The 26,072-nt window shown below is 45.7% G+C and overlaps 1 protein-coding gene across 1 annotated transcript in view; it reads left to right on the top strand.

The window, feature by feature from the left end:
• The window catches only part of GRIN2A (glutamate ionotropic receptor NMDA type subunit 2A), a 254,008-nt gene that overhangs the window by 224,543 nt on the left and 3,393 nt on the right, over nt 1-26,072 (top strand). Inside the window, exons 11-12 of the mRNA XM_049768433.1 lie at nt 5,565-5,752; nt 22,862-23,100. Coding sequence (XP_049624390.1) covers nt 5,565-5,752; nt 22,862-23,100 — 427 coding nt within the window. The remainder of the gene's footprint in view (nt 1-5,564; nt 5,753-22,861; nt 23,101-26,072) is intronic.

Genomic DNA, 26,072 nt, shown 5'->3' with positions numbered 1-26,072 from the left:
GTGTATGACTGAAACCCAACTACAAACATGCTTGTAATTATTGTTCCTTAAATAAAGATTTATAATAAAAAATATTCCATTGTGAAAAAAAAAGAATCTTAGGGCTCCATGCTCTGGGCAGTGGGTGCTCTGGAGAGCACTCCAGAAGGTGACTCAGATGTATATGAACTGAATTGCCAGAACAGCTGCTCTAGAAGAGGAAACTGGAGTGGAGACAGATTTAAGTTTCCAAATGCTCAGTCATCAGAAGCTGATGTTCTCTGAGCAACTGGGGTGAGGAGGTCAATCTGCAAGCATGGTGCTCCCTCAGGTCAGCCTGAAGTTGGATTTGTCACTTGGATGAATCTGGTGAGCTTCTGTGTTGAGACACAGTGGGGCAACTTATGCAGAGATACTTGATATATATTTTTTCATTTTAATTGATTTGAATGCAATGTTGCACTCAGAATTTTGAAGGCAGACCCCATTTATTTCTAGAAGCTTCCATTTTGAGCCCTTCACTCCCCAATGCTCTCCCTGGTTTCTGTTTCTATGAGTAGCAGTTTTGGGAAATCATTAGGCATTTTGGCTTCACACACATTGAGTAGTCTGAGAGAATAGGGAAGGAACGCTGCCTTTTGACCCAGAACCACGTTTCTCCAAGACTCAATGCGAAACAAGGATGTGACTATACACATATAGTGGGGGGCTTAAGTGTGAGAACCCCTAGGATTCTGTGGAGCCTTTGCATTCCCTAGTGATTCAGCCTTGGGTGCTAGAGAGGATCGGATACTGAGAGGTGAGGATGCTCTGTCTAAAATGCTCTAGGCCACCAAAAGGACAGGCATTACAGAGTTCAGAAAGGTCCAGGGTTGGGTGTGAGCCTTTTCACTTGGAAGACCCACTTGTCATAGTCCTGTGTCATCATTATTGTCGTTGGGTCCCAGCAGTCTGGAAGATGCAGACCATGCATGACTCTATTCAGTCCTCACAGCCTAGACCCATCAGTAATCCCCCCCCCCCCGTTGAAGACCATGAGGCCCCCAAAGAGCCATGAGTTCAGTGACAATAGTGTGCATTGAAGCACAGAGGTTAGGGCAGGACTCACATTCCCAATCCCACACTTGGTCGTGTCCACTGGATAGTTGGGTCTAGATCAGAGCTCTGGGGAAAAGGAAACTGAAGTCTGTGCCTGTTTATAAAGACACACGTTTAACTTTCTCTCTAGCACGCATAGGTTATATAATAAGATTTTTAGCAATTGGCAGTCTGAGACTCCATGGGACAGTACCATCCTCCAAAGAAACGGATTACCTGGACGCTGACATTGCAGTGGCAGAGGTTGACCAGAAGGCCCAAGCATCCTCAAGGAAGTTGGGTTGCTGCACAGAGCAAGTTCTTTCAAGGATACCGTGAAAGCAGGTTTTCTGCACTCTTTTTTTTCTCCATCGTGCAGAAACAAACTCACAGGGTTCATTTTCGGCTGCCGAGTTCGAAAGCAGGCAGAGATAGTGGCGCTGTTCTAACTGGGATAGCGTCATCTCCCGAGAAAAATCAGATCCACGCTGACCTGGTTTCTGAGATCCACCCCCACACTGAAAATACAGCTGAGAAATAATTGCTACCCCATCAGAGAGCTAGGAATTTTCTTCTTTAGGAAAACACTGGCCTATTCTTTTTTTTTTCTTCTTTGTTTCTTTCTTTCTATCTTGCACCTGAAACTAGTTTGTGTGTTTTGTTTTATTTTGTTTTGAAGCCATACCTGGCAGTGCTCAGGGCTTACTCCTGGCTCTACACTCAGGAATAACTCCAGAGGTTGCTTGGGGGACCCTATGGGATCCTGAGCACTCAAACCCTCCTTTCTACACTATCACTCAGGCCTGGAATCAGTTCTTGTTAAACTTTATTTAAATAATATTAATGGATCATCAAAGCCACCTATCCAGTGTTCAGAATAAAAAGAAATGGTGAAGATGAACTCAAAGGGGTTCCTGGTGCTGTAAACTCAGAGGTGAGGAGAGACAAAGAAAAAGAGAGGGGTATCGCGGGGAGAAGGGAATGGGTATGAGTGATATTAAGATGGAAGCAGAAACAGAGAGTTCGTCATTGGATTAAAATCTTTAACTTTGTGACTATGTACCACATAAGTGTTTAGCATGGTCAGAAGGAACACTTCCATGGAACCTCACGCCATTCCCCTTTAATGATCCCTTGGGGCAGTGAGCGCTACGATGTGCTCATGCTGACTATGTGTCCAACTCAGGTCATATCGCTCTGGTCATTGTCTGGCAGTGTCCTGGTGAATGATTAGATCATAGTCCATGGCTGATGCCAGAGCAAGCCCTGTTACTTTCCACATTCTGTGTCTCCCTAGACCTGACCTGCTGTGAAATCTTCCTTTAAGTACCCATCTTAGCTGGCAAGCGGACATAATGACTTGGACACTGGGGCCAGCCACCATCTTGTTTCTCTCTCCCTCCTGATTTCATCAGGGACCATGTACTTCTGTGACTGTACCCTGATCTGTCTCTGCTTTGGGCTACTGCTCCTCCATTCAGAGTCAAATCTGTGACCCCTAGGAGCAACCGCCAGAGAGTTTGGGGCCCTCTAGACCTTTCCTCGTGGTCTTAGGCATCTTGAAGTCACTGTCATTGGTCAGCTTTCAGTCATCAGTCATTGGTCAACTCCTTCCATCATTTGTCAGCTCCCTCATTCATTGGTCAGTTCCCTCAGTCACTCCTTAGCTCTAGCCATCTGCATCTCGGTACCTGACAATGATTCAGATGCCCTGTGTCTGCCCAGTGCCACTTCGGCCTTGTACCATGGGTGTCCCTGAAAGCACCCTGCCAGTAGGTGAAAGTCGTTCCAACCTCACAGAAGGAAACTCAGGCCTGGGCCTTATTCATGAAAACCAGCAGTGGTCCTGCCTGCAACCCAAACCCAGTTCCCCTTGAGCCCCACCGTACTGAGGGGTAGAAATTGCTGCCAACTGGTTTATTTCTCTTCTGGCAGGAAGACTCCTGTGTGTACCTGAGAGCAAATCAGCAGCAGCGGCTGCTCTGTCACCCCGGAGGGTCCCCCAACACACATGCACAATTTCATTAATTCATCAGAACAAGTCAGAGCCTTGTTCAAGGCTTCTTGAATGCTAATGAATGAATAATTAACTTCAACTAGATAATTAGCCTTTGCACGTGCTGAGACCCCAGAGGGCCACTGAAGGAGGCTTGAGGAGACCAGGAGCTCAAACCGGAAGCTCCTGATGAGAACACGCTGAGCCTTCCCCCACTGTAAACCTGAATGGACGCCCCAAGGTCCCACTTGAGTGGGGAGAGAAAACCACAGTCTTGCACCAAATTGGGGGGGGGGGAGGGTCAAGTGAGCTGGCCTAGAGTGGCTCCAGAGATGTCCTAGGGTTCTGAGTTGAACCCTGAAGCCATTTGAAAGAGGAGCCAAGCCCATGGAGGCACAGCAGCCCCCCCCAAAGGAAGTGCTTCCTTCCTTCATTTTTTTCCTTCCTTCTTTTTTCTTTCCATCCCTTTCTTTTCCTTTCTTCCTTCCTTCATTTTTCCTTATTTCCTTCCATTCCTTTTTCCTTCTTTCCTTCCTTTTCTTTCCTTCCTTTTTCCTTCCTTTTATTCTTTCTTTCCTTCCTTCCACACCTTCCAAAGACTTGCTGAGAAGCAGCTTATTTCATTCACAGGGGCTCCCATAGCATCCCCTTTTCTTGGATTCTCCATATACCAGTTGAGGAGAGATCTTGGTCCCCTTACCTTAGCAGTGACAGCCATTCTGAGTTCTGGCTTTCCATGGGGATTAGAATAACCAAGGTCACTGGTGCCAGGGCTGCTGGGGTAGGCACACAAAGTTGGGGGACATCAGGCAGCCAGCACAGACCCCTCCCCAGCACATGCATTTCCAGTGTTCTCCAGGGCATTCTATAGGGGTTCATAGGCTGAGCAGGCTATAACTATTGGGCCAATCTGATTTTGTAAATACGTCTTAGATCCCTCCCTTTCCTAGCAGTCCCCTTGTTCATGTCTTTGCCTTTATCCTTGCTGCTTTATTCTTCTAGGTCAGGGGTCCTCAAACTTTTTAAACAGGGGGCCAGTTCACTGTCCCTCAGACCATTGGAGGGTCTGGCTATAGTAAAAACAAAACTTATGAATGAATTCTTATGCACACTGCATATATCTTATTTTGCAATGAAGAAACAAAACAGATACAAATACAATATGTGGCCTGTGGGCCATAGTTTGAGGACCACTGTTCGGCTGTCTTTGCTGGGCACAGTTTTTACCCTGTGAGAGACCAAAATGACAGAAATGGATAGCCTGGGCCTCACTGTCCAAGAGCCTGGGGTGTGAGCTGGTGCCTTGGCCTGGGGACAGTACAGGGAAGGGTCTCCCATCTGCTCTCAGATTCAGGATCATGGATGGGCCCCGTTGCCTTACTGGGGCTTCCTCCTCACCCTCCATCCTGATGTCTGTGCCTAGCCTAGTATCTTTGTCTCTCCCCGCACTTCACTTTCCTCCCTTATGACCTCGTCCTAAATCAGGGCTCCATTATGTCCCCCAAAATCATGATCAGGTCTAAGAGGCTCAGGATGAAGCTGCAACATTGGAACTCGAGGGAACCCAATCCCCCTTATGCAATCCCTCTATACACACATGCACACATACACACAACACACACATAACATGCTTCAATAGCTGAGCGGAGTGGCAACAAACAGACACAGATTCCATTAGCCCGAACCAGGTTTTGTCTTTCTTGGGAAAATTTGCCAGCCTCTCCTTGTAAAACTATATGTCTGTCTGTGTGGAAGTGAGCACATGCAAGTCTGTTCGCCGGCATGTTGACAGAGATTGTCCTTCGAGTTGTGGGATTAGAAGAGATTTACATGCTAATTGTGAACTTAATATTTCTGTCATTTGGGTTTCTACTAATGATGGACTCATTCTTGGAATGTCAAGAAGCAGCAAGCCTGTTTCTTTATAGGAAGTGGAAACAATCATGCCTGATCACATATCAAGTTGCAAGTCCTCCTGTTAGCCAAGGCTTCTTTTGCTTTGGTGTTTGGGTCAATCTTTGATGTGACCTTTTCTAAATAGGCCACCATGGGAGGCCAGAGTGAAGCACAGCAGGAGGGCTTTTGCTTTGCATGCAGCAGACCTGAGTTTAATCCCATATGGTCTCTCAAGCCTGCCAGGGGGGGATTTCTGAATGCAGAGCCAGAAGCACCACCAGGTGTGGACCAAAAACCAAATAAATAAGTAAGCTACCACAGGGCCGTAGGCAGATTCTCAGCTATGGCTCATGCTGATTTGAGGCGCAAATGACACTTCACTCATTGGGACACAAGGCTGCTCCTCTTCTTTATTTAGCCACCATTTGTAACCCCAAGACAACCACAGATCTGGCTTTTCTCTCCTCCTTAAAAATACATTTAGGTCCTATGAGGTGCTGGTGTGGCCCTGAGTCACCATCTCAGGCATGAGACAAGGTGTGTGACACTGGTCCCAAGCTGGTCCCCTGCCTGGCCTGTGACTGACACCTCCCTGGGTTTCTTTCACCTCCTGCAGGAAACTGGATGCCTTCATCTATGATGCGGCCGTGCTCAACTACAAGGCTGGCCGGGATGAGGGCTGCAAGCTGGTGACCATCGGCAGTGGCTACATCTTTGCCACCACGGGCTATGGCATCGCCCTGCAGAAGGGGTCCCCCTGGAAGAGGCAGATCGACCTGGCACTGCTACAGTTTGTGGGGGATGGTAAGATCCACCTTCTCCTGGGTCCTCCCTATGGCCAGCTCTGGGTTTCAATCTATGTTCTAAAACACCCATCGCAAGACAATCACGTCACCCTAGTGTGCTTTGCCATGGCTTAGACTGGAAACTGAGTCTAGAAAAACCTGGGTTTCAGAAGGAAATTATTTTAAGGTTGCAGAAGTATTGATCTCAGTAAATACTGAAAAAAGTCGAACCAGTTGGTTTGTAGGGAGAAGGGACTGTGGTCCTAGAAGTTTCTTGGAACCATTCAGACCTCAGAGTAGTGCTGTTTTGGGAAGGACTAGAGGCTGTGTTACCTCACCAAGGGGATACTGGTCTTGTGTGGGGGCTTTAGGGGTTCTCTATGGTCCTCAGGAGGCATCTGGTGATGTTCAGCTAATCAAATCACAGGTATGAGAATGTGTCATAGCACTTAATATAGAGAATATGCATAGAACTTAGCACCTGAAATGTAGCAATGATTCACTGTTGTCATTGTCATGACCAGTGATGGTCATTATCATTGCCATTGTCATCACTCTTATCCTGTTGTCACCACCAATTCTAGTATGACCTTCACCTTCAGCATCACAACCATCATCACTTCCACTGCTGTTATCTTCACTGACCCAAGGACCATCATCACTCTTGGCTTCATTAGCTCCATTGTTCGTCTCCCACTTCACAACTCTGATTTTTTTTATACCATCTTGGTGATGTGATAGTCCAGCTAGCATCTTGGAAACCACCTTTCAGGGACAGAGAATGTCCTCATGCCATGGGTAGAATGTAGCTGTAGTGTTCATCCAGAGAGCCAGGCCTCACGTTTGCAGAATGTCTACCTACTTCTGGATGGGTACCATCCTGGCTCATTGTGTTCGGACCGTCAGGGGTGGGAAATCCGTCTTCTCAGCTTCCTCTTTAAGACCATCTGGAGGCAAAGATGTCGCCAAGAAAATGATGTTGCCCCAGGGGGCATCTTAAGCTAATCTTCCCGGAAAGCCATGTCCAATTCCGAATGTCTCTCTAGGAGTAAATACATGAATTAACACAGCTGCCTAAATATTTCACTTATCTTATGCAGCTTCAGCAGGATTAATTATGCTCTAAAATTAGACTTGTGAAAAGCACAGTACCCAATTATTATTCATCCACTAGAAATGGAGTGTTTGTCTCTTGTTACAGAGGCGCGCCAGTGGACAATTACTTGTCTAATGAGTGTCAAAAGTGTTTTAAAAATTGTCCTAATGAGCTGTGTAAATATAACCTTTGGGGTGTTGTTTGATTATTGGGGTGACCCCTCATGTGAAGTCTATGGGGAATTACCCAAGAAAGGATGGGCCTTACTTGTTGGCTGTACAAGAGTCCACTCAACCTGGCCTTCCCTGGCCATCACCATTGATGTTATAGAGTTTGTCATAAGGCATTTTGGTATCTTACTATCAGCATTCACTGGGTTTACACACACATACACAAACACACACACACACACACACACACACATATGCACACAACTCGACCTCAGTTTCAGGTAGCTGAGAGAGAAGTTAAAGAGAAATGAGTTATGCTATGTGTTGATTCGTTGTTTCTGGGTTTTTTTTTTAATGGAAAATTAAAGGACAGAATGAATCAGACAAAAGTGGAGTGAGATTTAGAGAAAGATTCAAATGGGCCAGAGTTCTGATGGCACCTCATGCATTTTCTCTGCCATGGCCAGTTATTGCCTACAGAGAGGCTGGGATTTCTCACATACCTAAAGCCAATAATTGAGCAAGAACCTCTAAAGATGGAGAAAGTCTGGAACTGGACACCCAGGCATTTCTGACTGAGAAAGGGAAATGATTTTCTTCAGAAGATCTTAGATCTTCTGGCTTTGGTGGTGTAAGAAAATATATTATTTGTAGTTGAGGGAGCTGGTTGCACCCCCAGATACTGGCAGCAGTCTTGGTCCCTTTTAAAGGCCAAACACCCAAATAAAGGTGTGCTGAAGCTGAGCACCCATGTGGGAAGAATAACCAGTTTGATGGGGTTCCAAGGGCAAGTTACCAAGATTGCTGCAGCCATGACTCTGATGGTCCCTGTTTGCAGGTTCCCAGAGCAGTGCCGTTTCCATAGACACGCAGAATCAGAGGGACTTGGATGGAGACAAGGCCATGTGTGGGCCACAAAGTCATCTCCAGTTTTATTTATATGAGGCGCTCCCCAGGGTTCAGAGGCAGGAGTCAATGGTTGTTCATGAGCCTATGAGAGAACTGAGGCCCAGGTGGGTTCAATAACTGCATTCAATAACAGGCCTGAGGTGGGGGGAGAAAGGAGAGAGAGAGAGAAAGAGAGAGAGAGAAAGAGAGAGAAAGAGATGAAAGAGAAGAGAGAGAAGAGAGAGGGAGAGAGGAGAGAGAGAGGAGAGAGAAGAGGAAGAGGAGAGAGGGAGGAAGGGAGGGAGGAAGGGAGGGAGAGAAAAAGGAAAAGAGATTTTGTGATTCTGGCATCAGATCCTGCTTCTGACATCTAAGATATCTGTAAGTCAGCTAGCCAGTGAGAGCAGGGGTGTAGAACCCAGATTCTCAGGCTCCAGGGCCTCTTCTTGGACCCATTTTCTGACTTCATCTGCCCTGATTCCAACCTACACATGGGTTTTTCTCCCCAGAAAAGGGATAAAGCTGAGACACTTTTTTTTTTTTTGGTTTTGGGCCACACCCTGTGACGCTCAGGGGTTACTCCTGGCTATGCGCTCAGAAGTTGCTCCTGGCTTCTTGGGGGACCATATGGGATGCCGGGGGATCGAACCGCGGTCCATCCTAGGCTAGCGCAGGCAAGGCAGGCACCTTACCTCCAGCGCCACCGCCCGGCCCTAAAGCTAAGACACTTTTAAAGGTAGATCCAGGGTTGCTGCGCCTCTGGCTGATGATCCCCACAAAGAAATGGGCCTTTTGGGAGAGGAGGGGAGCTTTGGGTTTGTCCAGCATTTTCCACAGCCCCTGAAGAGTTGTTGAGGCCCTGGGCCAGCCCATGTGACATCAGGCAACCCTGAAATCGAGGAGACGCAGGATCCAGAACAGGAACCGAAAGGCAGTGGCAAGGACAGAAAGTAGGGGAGGTATTAGATGTTGAGCCTGATATAGCCCCTGCTCCCCAGGCTCCCTAAATCCTTGCTGGGGGGCTGGAATTGGATGCTCCCCACAGGGATCCTAATCCCCAGCCTTGCAAGTGATTGTTCCCTGGTTAAACGTGATTTAATCACCCGAGACTTCAAAGGCAGGAACCACAGTGTGGGCCCAGCTTGGTTGCTGGCTCAGTGAAGGAATTTCTAGTAAGTTCACCAAGCCCTAGACTGAGCCCCCCTCCACTATCCCTCTCCAGCTTCACCCCTCATTAATTTATTCAATCTCCCTCCAGTAATGCTCCTAGCTGCTAGAGAGGTAATATCACCCCAGAGACAGGTCTGCTCTCAGCCCCAGAGCCTTTGGTCTGAAGGTGCTCGGGACACCTGCCACCATGTGGTTTGGGACAGTATGAAGAAACAGAGCTATCTGGTTTTTAACCCCTTTAGTTTGTTTTGGGGTCACACCCAGCTGTGTTCAGGGGTTACTTCTGGCTCTACACTCAAATCATGCCTTTTGGGCTTGAGGGATTATATGGGGGTCAAATCTAAGTCAGGTTAATGTACGGTCAGTTCTCTATACTATTTTTCCAGTCCCTTACTCCCATTTTGGACATTTTCTATGGGAGCTTCTGCAAGACTGCATTGTCTGAGAATTGCTCCCTAGAATTAACCAGGCTCTAGAATGACTCATACGTTAGGATAATGCTCTAGAATTATGCTCTATAAAGACACTCTAGAATGATGCCTTGAAATCATGCTCTAGAATCAAAGTGCTTTTCATTTCAAAGCATTTTTCCTTGGCAAAGGCTGGCAACCAAGGGCCACTCGCTTGGGTTCCATGGAACTGGATCTTTGCCCCATGAGTTCCCCCAGCCTTGTTCTTGGGGCAACACCTCCAGATACCTTTTTCATTGAAACCCTTGAGGACCATTTTTGGAAGGTCTCCATACACATCACCTTCCACAAGGAGCCCAGAGGATGTCAGGGAAACTGTGAGAGGAAGTTATCAAAGACTTTGGTCTTCAGCCTCCTTCAGAAAGGAACAGTGAACATAAGAGAGTTAACTGGTGACTTCGCACAATTTTCTTGATCAACTCATGACATTGGCATAAAAATTAAAGCCAGGGACCAGTGGATAGCTCAGGCCTAGCACACTGAGATCCGGGGTCCACCACCCTGTCTGAGGATCTGGGCACCTGAAACTGAGGCTCACAGCACCCAGTTACATATGACAGGGACCTGTTGAAGAATAAACCAATCTGGGAGAACCAAAAGTTCCCATTGGGCCAGAAAATGTGTTGCCATGGGCTGAGCAACAATTCAGTTGCACTGGCCAGATAGGTTTTCCCAACACCTCAATATATATGTGTGTGTATATATATATATATATATATATATATATATATATATATATATATATATATATATATATATATATATCAGCAGTGTGGGACTGAGATGGGATATCCCAGGACCACCAATCATCAGTCTTGGATGGAGACCACCACATCCATTTACTCTTCACTGAAAAGGGCATGAGGGAATGAAGGAACATTTTTGGATACCCAGCACCTAAATTATTCAACCCTCCCAGGCTCTTATCTCAAGGGATTAAATGTTTTTCCTGGTCACTGAAATAATAAAGGGTCAAGCTACATTCTCAGTTGCCTGTGATCAAATAGTGGCAGGCCAATCAGACATGTGCCTCTTCTTCCTCACATCCCAGAGACATATTTGGAAGAATAATAAAACAGTCCTCACTGGGCACAGCAGTAGCACCCCCCTTCATCTCTTGGGGAGCTCTCACACCCATAGACAGAGAATTATCCTGTCGGGCCCTGGCAGTTCAAAGTCCCCACATTCATTCTAAGTCTGACACCAGGATGAGTGCCAGGCCAAGGAGGCGCCAAGAGGGAAAATCCAGACACCCGGAGATTCTGCTGAGTGGAAATGAAGCCATGATGGATGGCTTGTTGGTAAGTCAAGTAAGAGTGTCACCACTTTCGCTAGGATTTACAGCAAGAGGGACAAAGCATCGGCCCCAAATCCCTTTCCTCCACCAACAATTTTGTTAAACCCTTGAAAACACACTGTCATTGCCCAAAACTGTCACTGCAATCAGCAGTTGTTCTCACTTTAGATGATGATCTTCTTGTCTTGGTTCCTTCTAAATCTGTGCTTAGGCATCATGGCGTCTATAGAAGGCACCATGACAGCTCACTATGTTCGCTTGCTATTATATTTGCAATGTGCATTTTAATGTCACCCCATTGCCTAGCCCTCATAATTCTTTCCATTATGACCTAAAATGTCATAATTGTTATTGAACCATGATTCATTCCTTTTCTCTATGTTCATTGTTTTCTTTTATGAGCACAGATAATGACCGATGATGGGGCATGCAGTAGTACTACTGGGGGGGCATTTGCCTTGCACACAGTCAACCCGGGTTCCATCCATGGCATCCTATATGGTTCATCGAGCACCACCAGGAGTAAGCCATGAGTACAGCTGGGTGTGGCCCTAAAACAGAAAACAAACCAAAAAAAGAAAACCATAATGATGTAAGAATCCCACACCACCTACCCACCCCCAAACAGCTTCTTTTTTTTTTTTTTTGGTTTTTTTGGGGGGGCCACACCCTGTGACGCTCAGGGGTTACTCCTGGCTATGCACTCAGAAGTTGCTCCTGGCTTCTTGGGGGACCATATGGGACGCCGGGGGATCGAACCGCGGTCCGTCCTAGGCTAGCGCAGGCAAGGCAGGCACCTTACCTCCAGCGCCACCGCCCGGCCCCCCCAAACAGCTTCTTTAGGATTCTGATCAATTGTCTTTTAGGTGCCCCATGGGCTGGGTTCCATGTCAAAGGTGCCACAAGTAATGACTCAGCAAAAAATGCTGGTTTCAGAACAGAAGATGGTGACTGTGCATCATGGTTCCTTCAGTTATTTAATTTCTTTTTCCTTCTGGTCCCTTGGTCAATATCACCATAGTTTGTCAAACACACTTGGTTGTGATGATGGGAAAGGCACTTTGTGTTTCTGGGATCATTCTGAGTGTGGAGATGTTACTGGTGTCAAACTCTGGTCCTCATTCTTAGGATGAAGATGCTCTGCCCTGACCCCCACTTTTTTCTTCTGTGGAAGGTGTGGGAGGCCTGATCTCAGGGCTATCTCCACCAGAATTCTCTGCTCACAAAGATGGAGGCATTTTTAAGGGGCAAGTCTTTGTGCTTTTTCTGATCACTATCTCCTTGTTAAACAGATTTGAATGAACCTGTTTTACTTAAGAGCCACTCATTCAAGTGTTGGTTGTCATAGTTCATATTAAAAAGTATATGTCCTTGTAGCAGCCTATGATAGGTTTCAAACACAGGTATTTGGTGTTGGAGAGACAGTAGGGTATCTGCTTAGCACTCAGGGGTTACTCCTAGCTCTACACTCAAAAATTGCCCCTGGTAGCCTGGGGGACCAAATGGGATGCCAGGAATCGAACCGGGTCCCTCCCAGGTGTGCCACATGCAAGGCAAATGCTTTACCGCTGTGCTATCTCTCCGGCCCACAATGTGTTCTTTGAAAGGGCCTGTTTCCTCCGCTTTAAATTGGAGAGTAGAAGTCACAGATCTTGCCAATTTGGAGAGTTTGAATGGGCGCTTCTTGGTTTAATGTCTGGCAAACAGTAGGTCTCTGGTGAGTACCATAGAAACTGTGATGAGGACCTCTTCATGATGAGTTTTATTCTTGTGCCTGTGCAGAGTTTTTTTTTTTAATCAGATCTCTTTATTTGTTGGCTTCTTTCTGAGCTCTGCAAATCTGCATCTGTGGGTTATCTTTGTAGGTGAAGTTTTGTTGGAACCTCGTTGCCCTGCCTGCCTGCCCCATGAATCTGTGAATCCCACAGCCACTTTTTCACCCCAGGGACAGAGTTGAGACCTTGTGACACATACCAGATGGAACTAGGAGTGGGAAATATTTAGTAATTAGCCCCTTCCTGAGAAAGGGTGCTGGCCCTGGCTCTTCTGAAGAAAAAAAAGAGCTGAAAATCCCATGCTTTTTAGTGGAATCCAGCATTACAGGAGGTTTTCATTCAACTCTTGCCTCTGTATTTCTGGACCCTTTTTATTTCAGTGTTAAAAAAAGTATGTTTCTATCACTTTTTCTCTCTGGGGTTTAGACTGTCCATTTTTATCTGCATTCCCCCTCTTGGGCTCCCACCCCCAATAAAGAATGAAGATTTCCTTTCATCTATTGTTTACACACACTCACACACACCATCTAGAAAAAAATAGCATTCATGCAGTATGTTGAAAAGACCTCAATGTCCATTTGATTTGTCTGTTTGTTTTGGGGTTTATACAGCAGTGTTCAGGAGATTTTCCTGTTCTGCACTCAGGAACTACTCTTGGCGGTGTTCATGGGACCGTATGAGATGTTGAGAATTAAACCTGGGTCAATCCTGTGCAAGGCAAGCATACAATCAGTTGTACTATCTATCGCTCTGACCCTTACCCATTTGATTTTTTTAAATAATTTTTATTGTGACCAATGTGAATTACAAGTCTTTCACAGTTATATTTAAGGTACATACTGACAGTGAATTAGAACCATTCCCACCACCAGTGTTGTCTTCCCTCCACCTTTGTTCCGAGCTTGCATCCCATACCTCCCCCTTTTGCCCCCTGGACTGCTAGTATAACAGATTCCCTTTGTGTATAGCTTGTTGTAAATTGGGTATCTTGGTTCTGTTGTTGTTGACTTTGGGTTTGGTGTTTAGGTCTGATCATTTTTTATTTCCCTATGTGTGCACATGGATTAAGATTTGTAACTAGATATTCCAAAAGCACTCTGTAGTCCCTTTTCACCCATATCCTCACCACGACCCTACTTCAAGACAATAGCCATTCTGCCCACTGGTGATGATTGGTGAGTTTTGCTTCCTCCTGAATATGAAATGCTGCTCTTCCTTTCTTCCTCCTCTTCTTCCACTTCCTCCTTTTTAAGTTTCTCTTCTTCCTCCCGATCTTCCTCCCCCTCCTCCTCCCTCACTCTTCTCATAATGCCTCTCCTCTTCTTTCTCCTGGATTTCCTCCTCCTTCACCTCCTCCATGCCACCAGTCTTGGAAGCCTATGAAGTTCCCTGCCAGGTCCTGTAGGGGCATTGGTGAGCCCAGCCAGAATATGTGAGTTCTCTCTGCTGAAGGATTTTTGCAGTCCCCGAGAGCTTGTTGACAAGCTTCATTACAAGGAGTGCTCAAAGGCAGTGATGTCATCTTCTGTGCTGGAAGAAAGGCAATGTGTGTCTGGGCACACGGTGCGGGATTACTGCGGGCCTCCTTTATCCTTCTCTCTTCATCCTCTTAAAATACAAGGAACCTTTGTGTGATATTAAAAAGGCCTCATGCTCTTCCTCAATGAGTCATCGGATTCTAAAGGTTTTCAATAGAGAAAATGTGCAGTGTCAAAAAGTCCATCCAAATTCGTTTATTCCCCGCTGTTAAAGTCTAGATGGCTTGGCCTGCTCTGTGTACATGAGGGCAGTTGGTTAAGTGGGTTCCAGGAGTACTTGGGAGATGGAAGAATTCCTGGATGACTTACCTAATTGTCTTGGGTTTCACTTCAGGATGCTGTTTCCCACCAACTCTTCCTTCTCATGGAAAATCATAACTCTGCACCACACCTGCAAGGCCAACCTCAGCTGACATAGATGGCCACATGTCTTTGGAATCCCAACCAGAGGGGTAGTGACCTAAGCAATGACACCCACCAGCACCCCAAGTCTAGACACCATGCAGGGACCTCAGCTGGAAGATGCTGTTAAAACATGGGTGTCAGAGACACTTCGAACTGGGTACACTGAAGCCCTATTTTTATTTTGGTTTTGTGACTTCTCAGCATGGTACAGAAATGGAATAGTCTGACATTCAAATAAGCAAGATTTATTTCTCCAATTCAGTCTATTTGTGTCCAGAATCTCGTATGATTATTTCTGTCCTTCTCCCAACTTCCTACTGCCCCAATCTCCTCTCCCAAAGGTGTTTTTTTCTGTACCCAATAGTTCAATCACCTCTACAAGGGCAGACACCAAGGTCCTAGACGCTGCAGTGCCATTGCTTCCAGTTTCAAGGTCACCTGATATGGAGTCAGAAGTGTAGAATTCGGAGATGGGGGGACTAGGCCTCCCCAGTTCTGGGTCAGGTGCTGGGACTGACCCTGTGCTGTCATAAAGCTGTGCCTCTCCTATGACCCTCCAGGGAATGGACTGAGGAGTGGATTTAATCCCAACCCTGAAGCCCTCTGTTGTTCCCACTCCTGGGGGACACACTGACCTGTCACAATGCCCCAAATTTCCTGCAAAGAACATTGTTCCTCTGCTGCTTGCTGTTTCTGAGTTTATCTGGGCTTCTGACAAAGTGTCTTGTCCCCAGACAGGACATGAAATGGGATGGAAGTAGGGGTTTCCTCATTTGGCAGCAAACCCACCAGGCATGAGTTTCTGCAAGTTCGCCAACCTCTTGTTCTCTTTGACTTGGATGGAAATTCCTCCAACCGGAAGTTCACAACTAGATGTCCCTCCTGCCAGATGTTCCCCACCAGTATCTGCACTCAAGGAATCTGGTGGACATTTGCTGAACCCAGAATCAGCTCCAGTTTCTTGCTCCTCACTGCTTTACCCAGGGCACCTCACATCCCTTCTTCCTCTCTTGTACTTGCTCTTAGGGAATCCTTAATGCAGGGACCACAAGCTGATGGATGAGGGCAGCCATTGTGTCAATTTTGCTCCATAACCTACTCCCCCTAGTCTAGTATGTGCCAAGCCCTGCACTCAGAACTGAGCTACAGAAAGAATAATTCAAGGAATCTGGAATAATGTCCAACCCCACAAGGAAACAAGGAAAATGTTCAGGCAATGACAGTTCTGTCAGTGGGTTATTGTCTTTCCCTCCTATTTCTGTGCCTCCAGGAAGACTTCTTAGGGGTAAAGCCTCCTGGAACCTCACTGAGTCTTCAGCTCAGCATTTGGCATCCAGAGTAAATTGTTGTGTGCAGACAACGGTGACAGGTTACCGTACATATTTGTGGACAATTCTTGGAGCTGAGGCTTCTATTTACTCTGTACCCTGGGGGATAGGCCCACATCCCCTTCTGTCCTGGACATTACTGTGTCAGCAGACTCATAATTCACAGGTGATCTCTCCCTCTCTCTGGTGGCCACAATCCTCACTTTGAGTCTGCCACAGGAACTTGTCTCTTCTCAGAGGACTCCCTGGATTTCTGATTATGGGGCCCTAAAGGGGAGTGAACAGTTCTGAGGAATATTGGGTGAAATAGGCAAGTGTCTGCTGGTCTCACAATGGTGCTCACAGACATGAGGTCCCTGGCTAGTTGGGCCCTGCCCTTAGGGCCCTGCACAGATGGGGTCTTCCATTCCTGAGTTCCATCTCCACATACCCCATTTATTGCTGCTTTGAGCCCCATGCAGATTTCATCCTTTCCTCTGGTCAGAATGACTGACATGCATCCTGACTGACATGAAAGCCTAAACTCCTAGAAGCAAAAGACGTGGTGTACTTCACCCTTAGCAAAATGCAGGTGCCTGTTCTGGACTCAATGCTTGAAAACTTTTTTGTTTGTTGTTTGTTGGTTTTCTTTGGAGACCACATTCGGTAGTTCTCAGGGGTTACTTCCAGCTCTATATTCAGAAATCACACTTTTAAGGCTTGCTCCTATAGGATGCTGGGATTGAATTTGGTTTGGTTGAGTACAAACAAAACAAATGCCCTTCCCACTGTACTATAGCTCACATGGTCTTTTCTTAGTACTATTCAAAAAGGGAAGGAGTCAAGCAAACCAAATGGCATCTTCAGTAGATCCAATGGCTGAGTTCACTGGAGAGGGGAGATGAAATTCAGCATGAAATCCTCTCTCCTCCCTCCTTCCCTCCCTCTCTCCTTTCACATTCAGTATGACTACCTACTCTCCCCACGCCTTTGGGCAGAATCTTAGAGGGGAAAGGAAAATATGTGTTTTCCAGGGTATCCCCCTTCCAGAGATGACTGAAGGAGACAGATTTTATCAAAATCTCAGGCTCCCAGATAAAGCCTATGAGTACTGGTGAATAATGGGCTCTTGAGAGTTGACCCTGGGGGAGAGATGCTCAGGAAGGCCCAAGGCTAGTTGCATCGGCTGCCCTAAAACCCTTTCCCCAAACAGTTCTTTTAGCACTCAGCTGGGTTGACAGAAGATAGTGGAATTTCTGAAAAGCAACTGCAGTTTCTTCCAGAAGAGCTGGGATAAAGTGTAAGGGCAGGGGAGGAGCCAATTCTTCTTAGAAAACTGAGCACTAGCTCTCACTCTCTTTTTTTGCTCCTCTTTCTCTTTCTTCACTTTCTCTTTTTAACTCTTTTTCTCTTGTTATTTCTATTTCTCCCTCTCTCTTTTTTTATTTCTAACTTCCTCTCCATACATGTCTGTATCCCATTCTTCATAAATCAAAGCATTATGTCATTCCCGTACTCTGTCCCTCTGCAGGACATGTCATTAACAGACATAGCCACTCCTCCAGTGATTCATGTCCAGAGCCTGTGGGCCTTGCCCTTGAAGTCCAGGTTCCAGAGCCTGTGGACCTTGCCCTTGAAGTCCAGGTTCTTGAGGTCACCAAATATTGGTCGGGAACAAATTGGTGAACATGCCGAAAAGGGGAAGTTCAGATAAGTGGTTTCTGAAGCAAAGGAGGAGCTCCAGAATCAAAGTGCAGGCAGAGCCCAAAGGTAGCAGCTCAGTGGTCAAGTAAGACAAGCTGATCTTCAAAGACCACACTTGGGGCTCAGCAGATAAGTTCCCCCAACTTCTTTGACCTCTTAACCCCCTTTCCAGAAAAAAATTATTACCCTCTGCCCTGGAAATCTACCTACTTTAAGTGGACATGGTAACCTGCCACTGTCCCCAACACAACTACTTACACCCCTCTGGATCTGGCTGTATTACCCACTTTGGGAAATCAGGCTCTGAAGAAAATAGTTTTGATGCCACACACAAACATACACAATCAAAGTCATGGGGAGAGAGAGCATGGAGGTAGGGTGTTTGCCTTTGCATGCAGAAGGATGGTGTTCAAATCCCGGCATCCTATATGGTCCTCTGAGCCTGCCAGGAGCAATTTCTGAGCATAGAGCCAGGAGTAACCTCTGAGCACTGCTGGGTGTGACCCCAAAACAAAACAAAACTCATACATTCATTCATACACTCACATTCAAACTCACATACTTTCAGACACACAAACCCAGGTCCAAAGAAAAGGTGATTCCTAAGAAACAGCGGTGCCTACAGTTGCTTTCAGTAGACCCTCAGTAGCCAGAAGAGACACAGGCAGAAGAATGGAATCTGAATCTTTCCTACCCACAGTGGGGGACCTCCTAACTGTGCTGAGGAGCACTAGAGAATCCCTTTCATCAGCAGTAATTTTGCTCTTTTGGGGGGGGGTGTGGGTCACACCTGGTGGCACTCCTGGCTCTATGCTCAGAAATCGCTCCTGGCATGGGGTCAAATGCATGCAAAACAAATGTCCTACCACTGTGCTTTCCCTCCGGCCTCAACAGTAATTTTTTATACTATCTTTATTTAAGCACCATGATTACAAATATGTTTGTAGTTGAGTTTCAGTCATAAAAAGAATACCCCCATCACCAATGCAACATTCCCACCATCAACCCCCCATCCCTTCCTTACCCCCTTCCCCTGCCTGTATTCAAGATAGGCATTCTATTTCTCTCACTCATTAATATTGTCATGCTAGTTGTTAGTGTAGTTATTTCTCTAACTGCACTCATCACTCTTTGTGGTGAGCTTCATATCGTGAGCCGGTCCTTCCAGCCCTCATCTCTATTGTCTCTGGGTATTATTACAATAATGTCTTATTTTTCTTAAAATCTATATAGGAGTGAGACTATTATGTGTGTCTCTCTCTCTTCCTCTGACTTATTTCACTCTGCATATTAGTTTCCATGTTCATCTATGTATAGGAAAATTTCATGATTTCATCTCTCCTGGCAGCTGCATAATATTCCATTGTGTATATGTGCCACAGTTTCCCTGCAACAGATGAATGGCCCAAGAGTAATTTTTTAGTGAGCCTGAAAATCAGAGAAGAATCTGCCCTTAGAGCAGAGAAGGCTCCCTCTGTCAGGGGGAAAGGGCAGGTCTTCATGGATGTAGCAACAATGGTTTGGGGTGTCCGAAATCGGCTTTATCCCTCAAAATGGTACCTGAGAGCACCTGGTGACAGAGCAGAAGCATCTGTTATCATGAAGCTGCAGACTGATAGCATCCTGGGACTTGGGGGGGTGGGAGGCAATGGCCCCTGTTGATGGTCCAGAATTGGTCTCACATAAGAAAGGACCCCAAGGGCCTATGTGTTCACCCCACACAAGGACCAGGATGGAGGAAGATGGACAGGAGAGGAGTCTGAGATACTGTGATTGAAACACTGAAATATCTGCAAGATTTTCTTTTCTTTTTTCAAATCCTGCTCCCTAAGTAGGACATGATGATAAAAATGAACAGGCAAAGCTTTTAAAGAGGCATAGAATGTCACATAGATTAAAATTAAATCATCAAGCTTAATATTCCTAATGAAAGACTAAATTAACTGTAAGATCTGTGGGCATCTTCACACTCGCAGCCAGCAAAGATAAAGGAAGGGGAAACGTTCAAACAAAGTTAATCACCTCGAGACTGGACTGTGGCAAAGCAGAATATTTAAACACAAGTGTCAGAAGAGAAGAGGGAAAAAAAGATGGTTTAGTACTCATTACTGGATGGACAGTGCCCGGGGACAGTGGGACACCACGACCCACCTCATAGAACCAAACCAGCATGTCCTAGTTGCGGATAAGGTCTAGAGATATAGACTTGGCTGCTGTAGGCTGGGGTTTGGGGTGCAGTGTGGCCCAGAGCCAGGGTTTGGAGGGTTGCAGCATGGCCCAGCCACTTTGGGAAATAGCCTGGAATTTTCCTATCAAGCTAAGCAGCATTGAAGCAGAAATGCAAGCAATGATGCTCTTTAAATCGTTACCCTTGAAGACATATGTCCCCACAAAACCCTGCTTCAAAGTGTGGCAGCTCTCTATACTCACAACTGCCAGTCCTGGGGAACCGTGGTACATGGATGAAGGAGCCATGCAATCTACACAGTAGCCTATGAGTCCTTCATAACAGGGAATGAACCCTGAAGCAAGGGAAGACTTAAAGGAAGTTTCAATGCATCAGGAAAAGTGAAAGAAGCCCAATAAGGCTGTGGCACGTGTCCCCAACATTTCTGCCAACCTTCTGTCACATACACAGGCCATGCAGTCAGCAGTACCTATGGTAGGTGCCCTGGCTTATCTCAGTGCATGCCATTCCACTCAGTTATGTTCATACAAGGACAACCTCAGGGGTTGCTTCTGAGTCTGTGCTCAGAAATTGCTCCTGGCAGGCTCGGGGACCATATAGGATACAGGGACTTGAACCAGGGTCCGTCCCCAGTTTGTCACATGCAAGGCAAATGCCCTACCACTGTGTTATCTCTCTAGCCCCGATTTTTGTTTTAATTTTTTTAGCATACCCACAATGCTCAAAGGTTACTCTTGGTTCTGCACTCAAGAATCATTCCTGGCAGACTCAGGCAATCATGTGGAATGCTGGAGATCAAACCTAGGTTGGCCACATGCAAGTGAAGCACATTACCTGCTGTGTTGTTGCTCTAGCCCCATGCTCCAGTTTTTGAGCCGTTTTCCAGCTCCTAAAGGAAATTCTTAAAAGCCACTGAGAGAGTGTCTTTCATTTTTCTTAAAACCCATAGATGAGTGAGACCATTCTGCGTCTTTCTCTCTCTCTCTGACTTATTTCACTCAGCATAATAGATTCCATGTACATTCATGTATAGGAAAATTTCATGACATTCTTGCAATAATAACTTTCAGACACAAAAGAGAAAAGAGCTGGAAGTTCCAGCTCACCTCATGAAGCTCACCACAAACAGGGATGAGTTTAGTTAGAGAAATAACTACGTTTTCAACTATCCTAATAATGAGAATGTACGAGGGAAATAGCCTGTCTAGAGTACAGGCGGGGGTCAGGTGGGGAGGAGGGAGATTTGGGACATTGGTGATGGGAATGTTGCACTGGTGATGGATGGTGTTCTTTACATGACTGAAACCCAAACACAATCATGTATGTAATAAACTTGTTTAAATAAAAAAGAAATAAAATATAATAATCATAAAAAAAGATTAACCTTCTTCTTTGTAACTCAGGACTCTTAATATAATATAGACCTTCTCATCAAGTCTGCTTACCACTCTAGCCAGGTGAATTGTTTTGTAAATCAAACAACGTTACTATTAATGTTTCTGTTTACTAGAAGAGGTCTGTGCTTTGCAAATGGGAGCAATCTTTTCATACTTGGGACTGGCAATATACCTCATTTATAACCCTAGTTCTGACATTAAAATTCTAAATCATGCTGTTTTCCCATTTCATTGTGTGGTCTCTCATCTCTTCATATATTGTTGTTCATGAAAAAAAAAAACCACCACTGAGAGAAAATAGAGATTATGGAGCAAGTAATGCCAATTAAATTATTTAACTAGCAGGTCATTAACAATCTAGATGATAAGAAATTCAGCCTTGGAACTGGAGCAATAACACAGGGTAGGGCGCTTGCCTTGCACACAGCCAACCTGAATTTGATCCCTGGCATCTCATATATTTCCCTGAGCACATCCTTAGCCCAGAGCCACGAGTAACCCCTGAATACCCAGTTGTGGCCTCAAAATCAAAAATCAGCATCTTCAAAGGGTTAAAGAAAAAAAATATCATTGTCAGCTTAGACTTCCTGTCCAACTAATCTTCCAAGAGTAAGAAAGAAAACACCAAAAGCAAAACCCACACAGATTTCACAACATATTTTCCAACTGAACAGCATGAAAATGATTCTGATTGACACTCCACAGAGCATCAAACATTTGGAATCTTTTTCATCTTTTTCTCTGCATCTCATTAGATTTTTGTTTCTCTCTATATATGTGTACATATGCATTCTATATTTCATATTGTCATTTAAAATAATATGCACCTTCTCTGATTTTTATCATCTTTGAAGATCATTTTTAAAGGTAGAATTATAGATTAACAGTACCATAGTTTTGTGAGTTGCTAGATAGTATAATTGTGCGACATTTTGAGCCAAAATGCCTCTGAAGTGAAAATCAGATGAAACTCACATAAAAGAAAGAGGTGAAGCCATCCCAGCCTCATGGGTTTTGCTTCATAAAACCCTCACTTTCTCCTGTCAGTTTCCAAAGAAGTGAGAAAGTGGTTATGTGTGACAGGTCACTCAGAGCTGGCACTGGTGACTCCTTCCAACTATTGTTTTGTGTCTCAGGTGCTGTCTCGGTGGGTAACATTGGAGTGGGGGGGATCATCCTGAATGTCACATAGGAAGAAAAAGGAGCCACTCCCACATCTGAGGTCCTCTGTGTGCCTGATTTGGGAGTTGCCTTGCAATGGTGCCAGGTGCTACTGACCATATGCTATATTTGGGGACTCTGAGACACCCCCCCACAGCTCTGGAAACTGGGTGCCCCAATATCTGCAGAGGCAGGCATCTCTGAATTTTAGGAGGCAACATCAGAAATAGGACATGAGTCTGTCTAAGGCAACTGCCAAGGTATTTACTGTGCCAGGCTTGAGTAGGTGTTGGGGAGAAGAGAAAGAACCATGGGGAAGATGTGTCATAAAAATCGCGACCCCACCCCCAAACTAGGAGACCCTTTCAGGTCCATGCCACACAGGACATTTACCCTCTCCTTCCTCTTAGCTCCTTTCTCCAGAGTGGACTTGAGACCACACACACACCCCTCAGTAGCTGGGAACTCACTTTCAGTGGCATGGATGGAACTCAGGTGTAGAAATGTGTGTCCTTCCTCCAGTCCCTCTCCTCACTACTTGTGGGTCTTGTCTTTTGCTCAGGAGAGATGGAGGAGCTGGAGACCCTCTGGCTCACAGGTATCTGCCACAATGAGAAGAACGAGGTCATGAGCAGCCAGCTGGACATAGACAACATGGCGGGCGTGTTCTACATGCTGGCGGCTGCCATGGCCCTCAGCCTCATCACCTTCATCTGGGAGCATCTCTTCTATTGGAAGCTGCGCTTCTGCTTCACTGGCGTATGCTCCGACCGCCCGGGGCTGCTCTTCTCCATCAGCAGGGTTAGTACCTCCCTCCCTCTATCTCTTCTTTTCTTTCTTCCTAACGTCTTTCCTTCCCTCCTTTCTTCTATTCTCTCCTTTATCTTTCTTCTCTTTCATCTTTTTCCTTTCTTTCTCCATCCTTCCTTTCTCTTCTTTATTTCTTCCTTCTTCCTTTTCTTTCTCCCTCTTTCCTCCTTTCTCCCTTCTCTTCTTTTTTCCTTCCTTTTTTCTCTTCCTTCCCACCCTTCTTTCTCTTTCCTCCCTCCCTCCTTCTTTCCTTCATTCCTTCTGTGGTCACAGGTCCAGAAAGGCCCCAGCTCTGTACTTCCTGCCTTCACCCGCCAGCCTTCTTAGGCTGGTGGGATGGTCCCCAAGGTGGGCCCTTCCTGAGTCAGATGTGCAAGCCCAGACCTGGTGAAGAGGGTTGAGAGGGTGGGCACAGACTTCCAGTGAGTTGACTGATAATAACCTGAGATGGGAATCCAGATGTTCATTGAGTCAGATGAAGGACTGACTTAATGCCAACTTATTCAGGAGCTGACACCTTGTAGAATGCTTCCTGCTATCTACTGAGGGTTGGCATGAGGACTAAGGGCCAGAACCTTCTCCTATTTAAGAAAAAAATGTTCCTCTGACCTGAAGCAAAACCTTTTGACTCTTAAATATCAGTAACTGGTTATATTAATTAAACAAACATTAAATACCACCTGAATCAAACACAGCTCCCACAGCTACCATCCAAGAAGTCTTCTTGCTAAAATCCACATATGATGTTATCAATCAGTCAAGAGCATGGTGGAGCACATGTGTACCAGGCTCCATGTACATACATTTTGCAGTTCCTTTAACACAGCAACCAACTCTGTAGGACATAACTTGTCAGCCCAATTACAGACAGGAAGTCAAGAGGTTAAGGATCTCCCAAGGCCATGCAGCATTTGTGGGGCTAGAATTTGAAACTCAATGTACTGGCCTTGGTCTGAGTCTACTCTTTTACTTAGGGAACAAATAACATTCACACAGGAGATTGTGAACTGTCATTCGTGCTGTCATTCCATCCCTTCTTCTGCCCTCTATTCTTCCACCTACCTATCCAGTTGTCGATCCATCTAGTCATCTCTCTATATATACACAACCCTCCATCAATCCATTCCATCCATCAATCCATTCCATCCATCAATCCATCTACTTACTCATATACCTGTTTGTCCATACACCCACTCCTCCATCCATCCACCCATCTGTCCATCTATCCTACCCTTCTGCCTGTCTATCCATCTACCCACCTATTTATCTAGCTATCCATCCACCCAACCAGCTATTCCTCCATCTACCCAACTACCTACCCATATTCCTATCTGTCCACCCACTCACTATCTACTTACCCATATACTATCCATCTATCCATCAATCCACCCACCTAATCAACTATCTACACCTACATCCATTCATCCATCAATCCCTCTATCTATCCTTACATCCATCATCTGAGGACCTCTGTATGCCTTATTTGGGAGTTGCCTTGCAATGGTGCCAGGTATGACTGACACACATACGTATACCTTCTCGTCCACCCATCCTTGCATCCACCACTCCAACTACTTACCTATAAACCCACCTTTCTACCCTTCTACCCACCCATCCATCTTTCCACTGGGAATTCTTTCTTCCATTTACCTACATGGTGTTTGTTCACTCTGCATTTGTTTAATAAACTAGGATTTAGAACATGATTGAGATGGATTTTTGAAGAAACAAAAGCATTTAATATACTAATATTTACTGAGGAAGCTAAATAAGCTTTAAGAAGGAATTTGTGCATTCTTAACACTTGGGGTGGGTCTTAAGAACTTTGGAGACTCCATATTAGCATAGGGAGGAGAGTTTATATTTTCTCTATGTTCCATGTTGCTGTACCCTTGGGTCTCTGCAAATATGTATTTCTTAATGAGCTCAGTGGCATCTAAATACACAGCTTGCTTAAGTATAACAATGTGCACTCTGATAGTGAAGTATTATGCCAACTTGAAGCTAACTCTGCCAGCTATGGAAGGGTTTTCATCGCCAAATGATCCTGGAATTATTTCAAGTGAATGCACACAGTTGCATCCCTTGCAAATCCTGCTTTTTCAGAAAGTGAGTTTCCTTTACAGGAGATATGGTGAAGGAAGCCAAGTGGTCAGGAGGGGCATTAGGAGAAATGGGTTAAACCCTTTCCCTCCATGTCCACGTGTCTTGAGGGATGAGTGTGGGGGTACTGGGGTGCTTGGAGGCTGCTGCAACTATGTGTCTTTCCCTACCACCACCCCTCACAGCCTCTGGTTGGCCGAGCATTGATACCCTGCTTCATTTGAGGCAGGACTTTTTTGGGGTGCTCTTGCCTGATGGCCCATCCTTAGAATGTGAATAGGGGTAATTCTCCCCAAAGAAAAAGCCACAAAAAGGGTCATTTGTCCTTCTGACCTTGGCCACAGCTCACACTCTAGAACCCAAGCTCCAAAGAAAAGATTTTTCAAAGAAGACCCTGAGACACATTCCTAAAAGTGGGGGTCAGTGACCTGGGGTTCAAGATGCCTGTCAACTTCCCCTTCATGTTGACAGAGCTGCTGTGCACCGGGATACTTGCTCTAGCATCAGGTAGCACTACTTGTGCAGGATCATCTCAAGCCAAAGCAGACTGACGGGATGGGGAAGGAGGAAACAGCATCCTTAGTCTCTAGGATTCAGCAGGGATTTAGTGTTTCTCCAAGGTCTCTGAAAGACCCTATCTCATTGGCCAGAGCAGCTCAGGAGGACAGGGCTATGTCTCACATTGGTTGATGTACGTTAGGAGATTTGGGGCCATGTCTCTGGTATTTGCAGGTGCAACTTGAGAGCAGCTACAGTGTCTTATTGGCAGCTGCAGCTTGGGGGCAGGGCCATATCTCACATTGGTGGGTATAAGGGTAGGGTCATGGGTCATAGGTGGGAGCAGCTCAGAGGGCAGGGCC

This window comes from Suncus etruscus, chromosome 2 (assembly GCF_024139225.1).
Source record: "Suncus etruscus isolate mSunEtr1 chromosome 2, mSunEtr1.pri.cur, whole genome shotgun sequence".
Lineage (NCBI taxonomy): Eukaryota > Metazoa > Chordata > Mammalia > Eulipotyphla > Soricidae > Suncus > Suncus etruscus.
The sequence above is the reverse complement of the archived record's forward strand: the minus strand, read 5'-3'. Positions and strand labels throughout refer to the sequence as shown.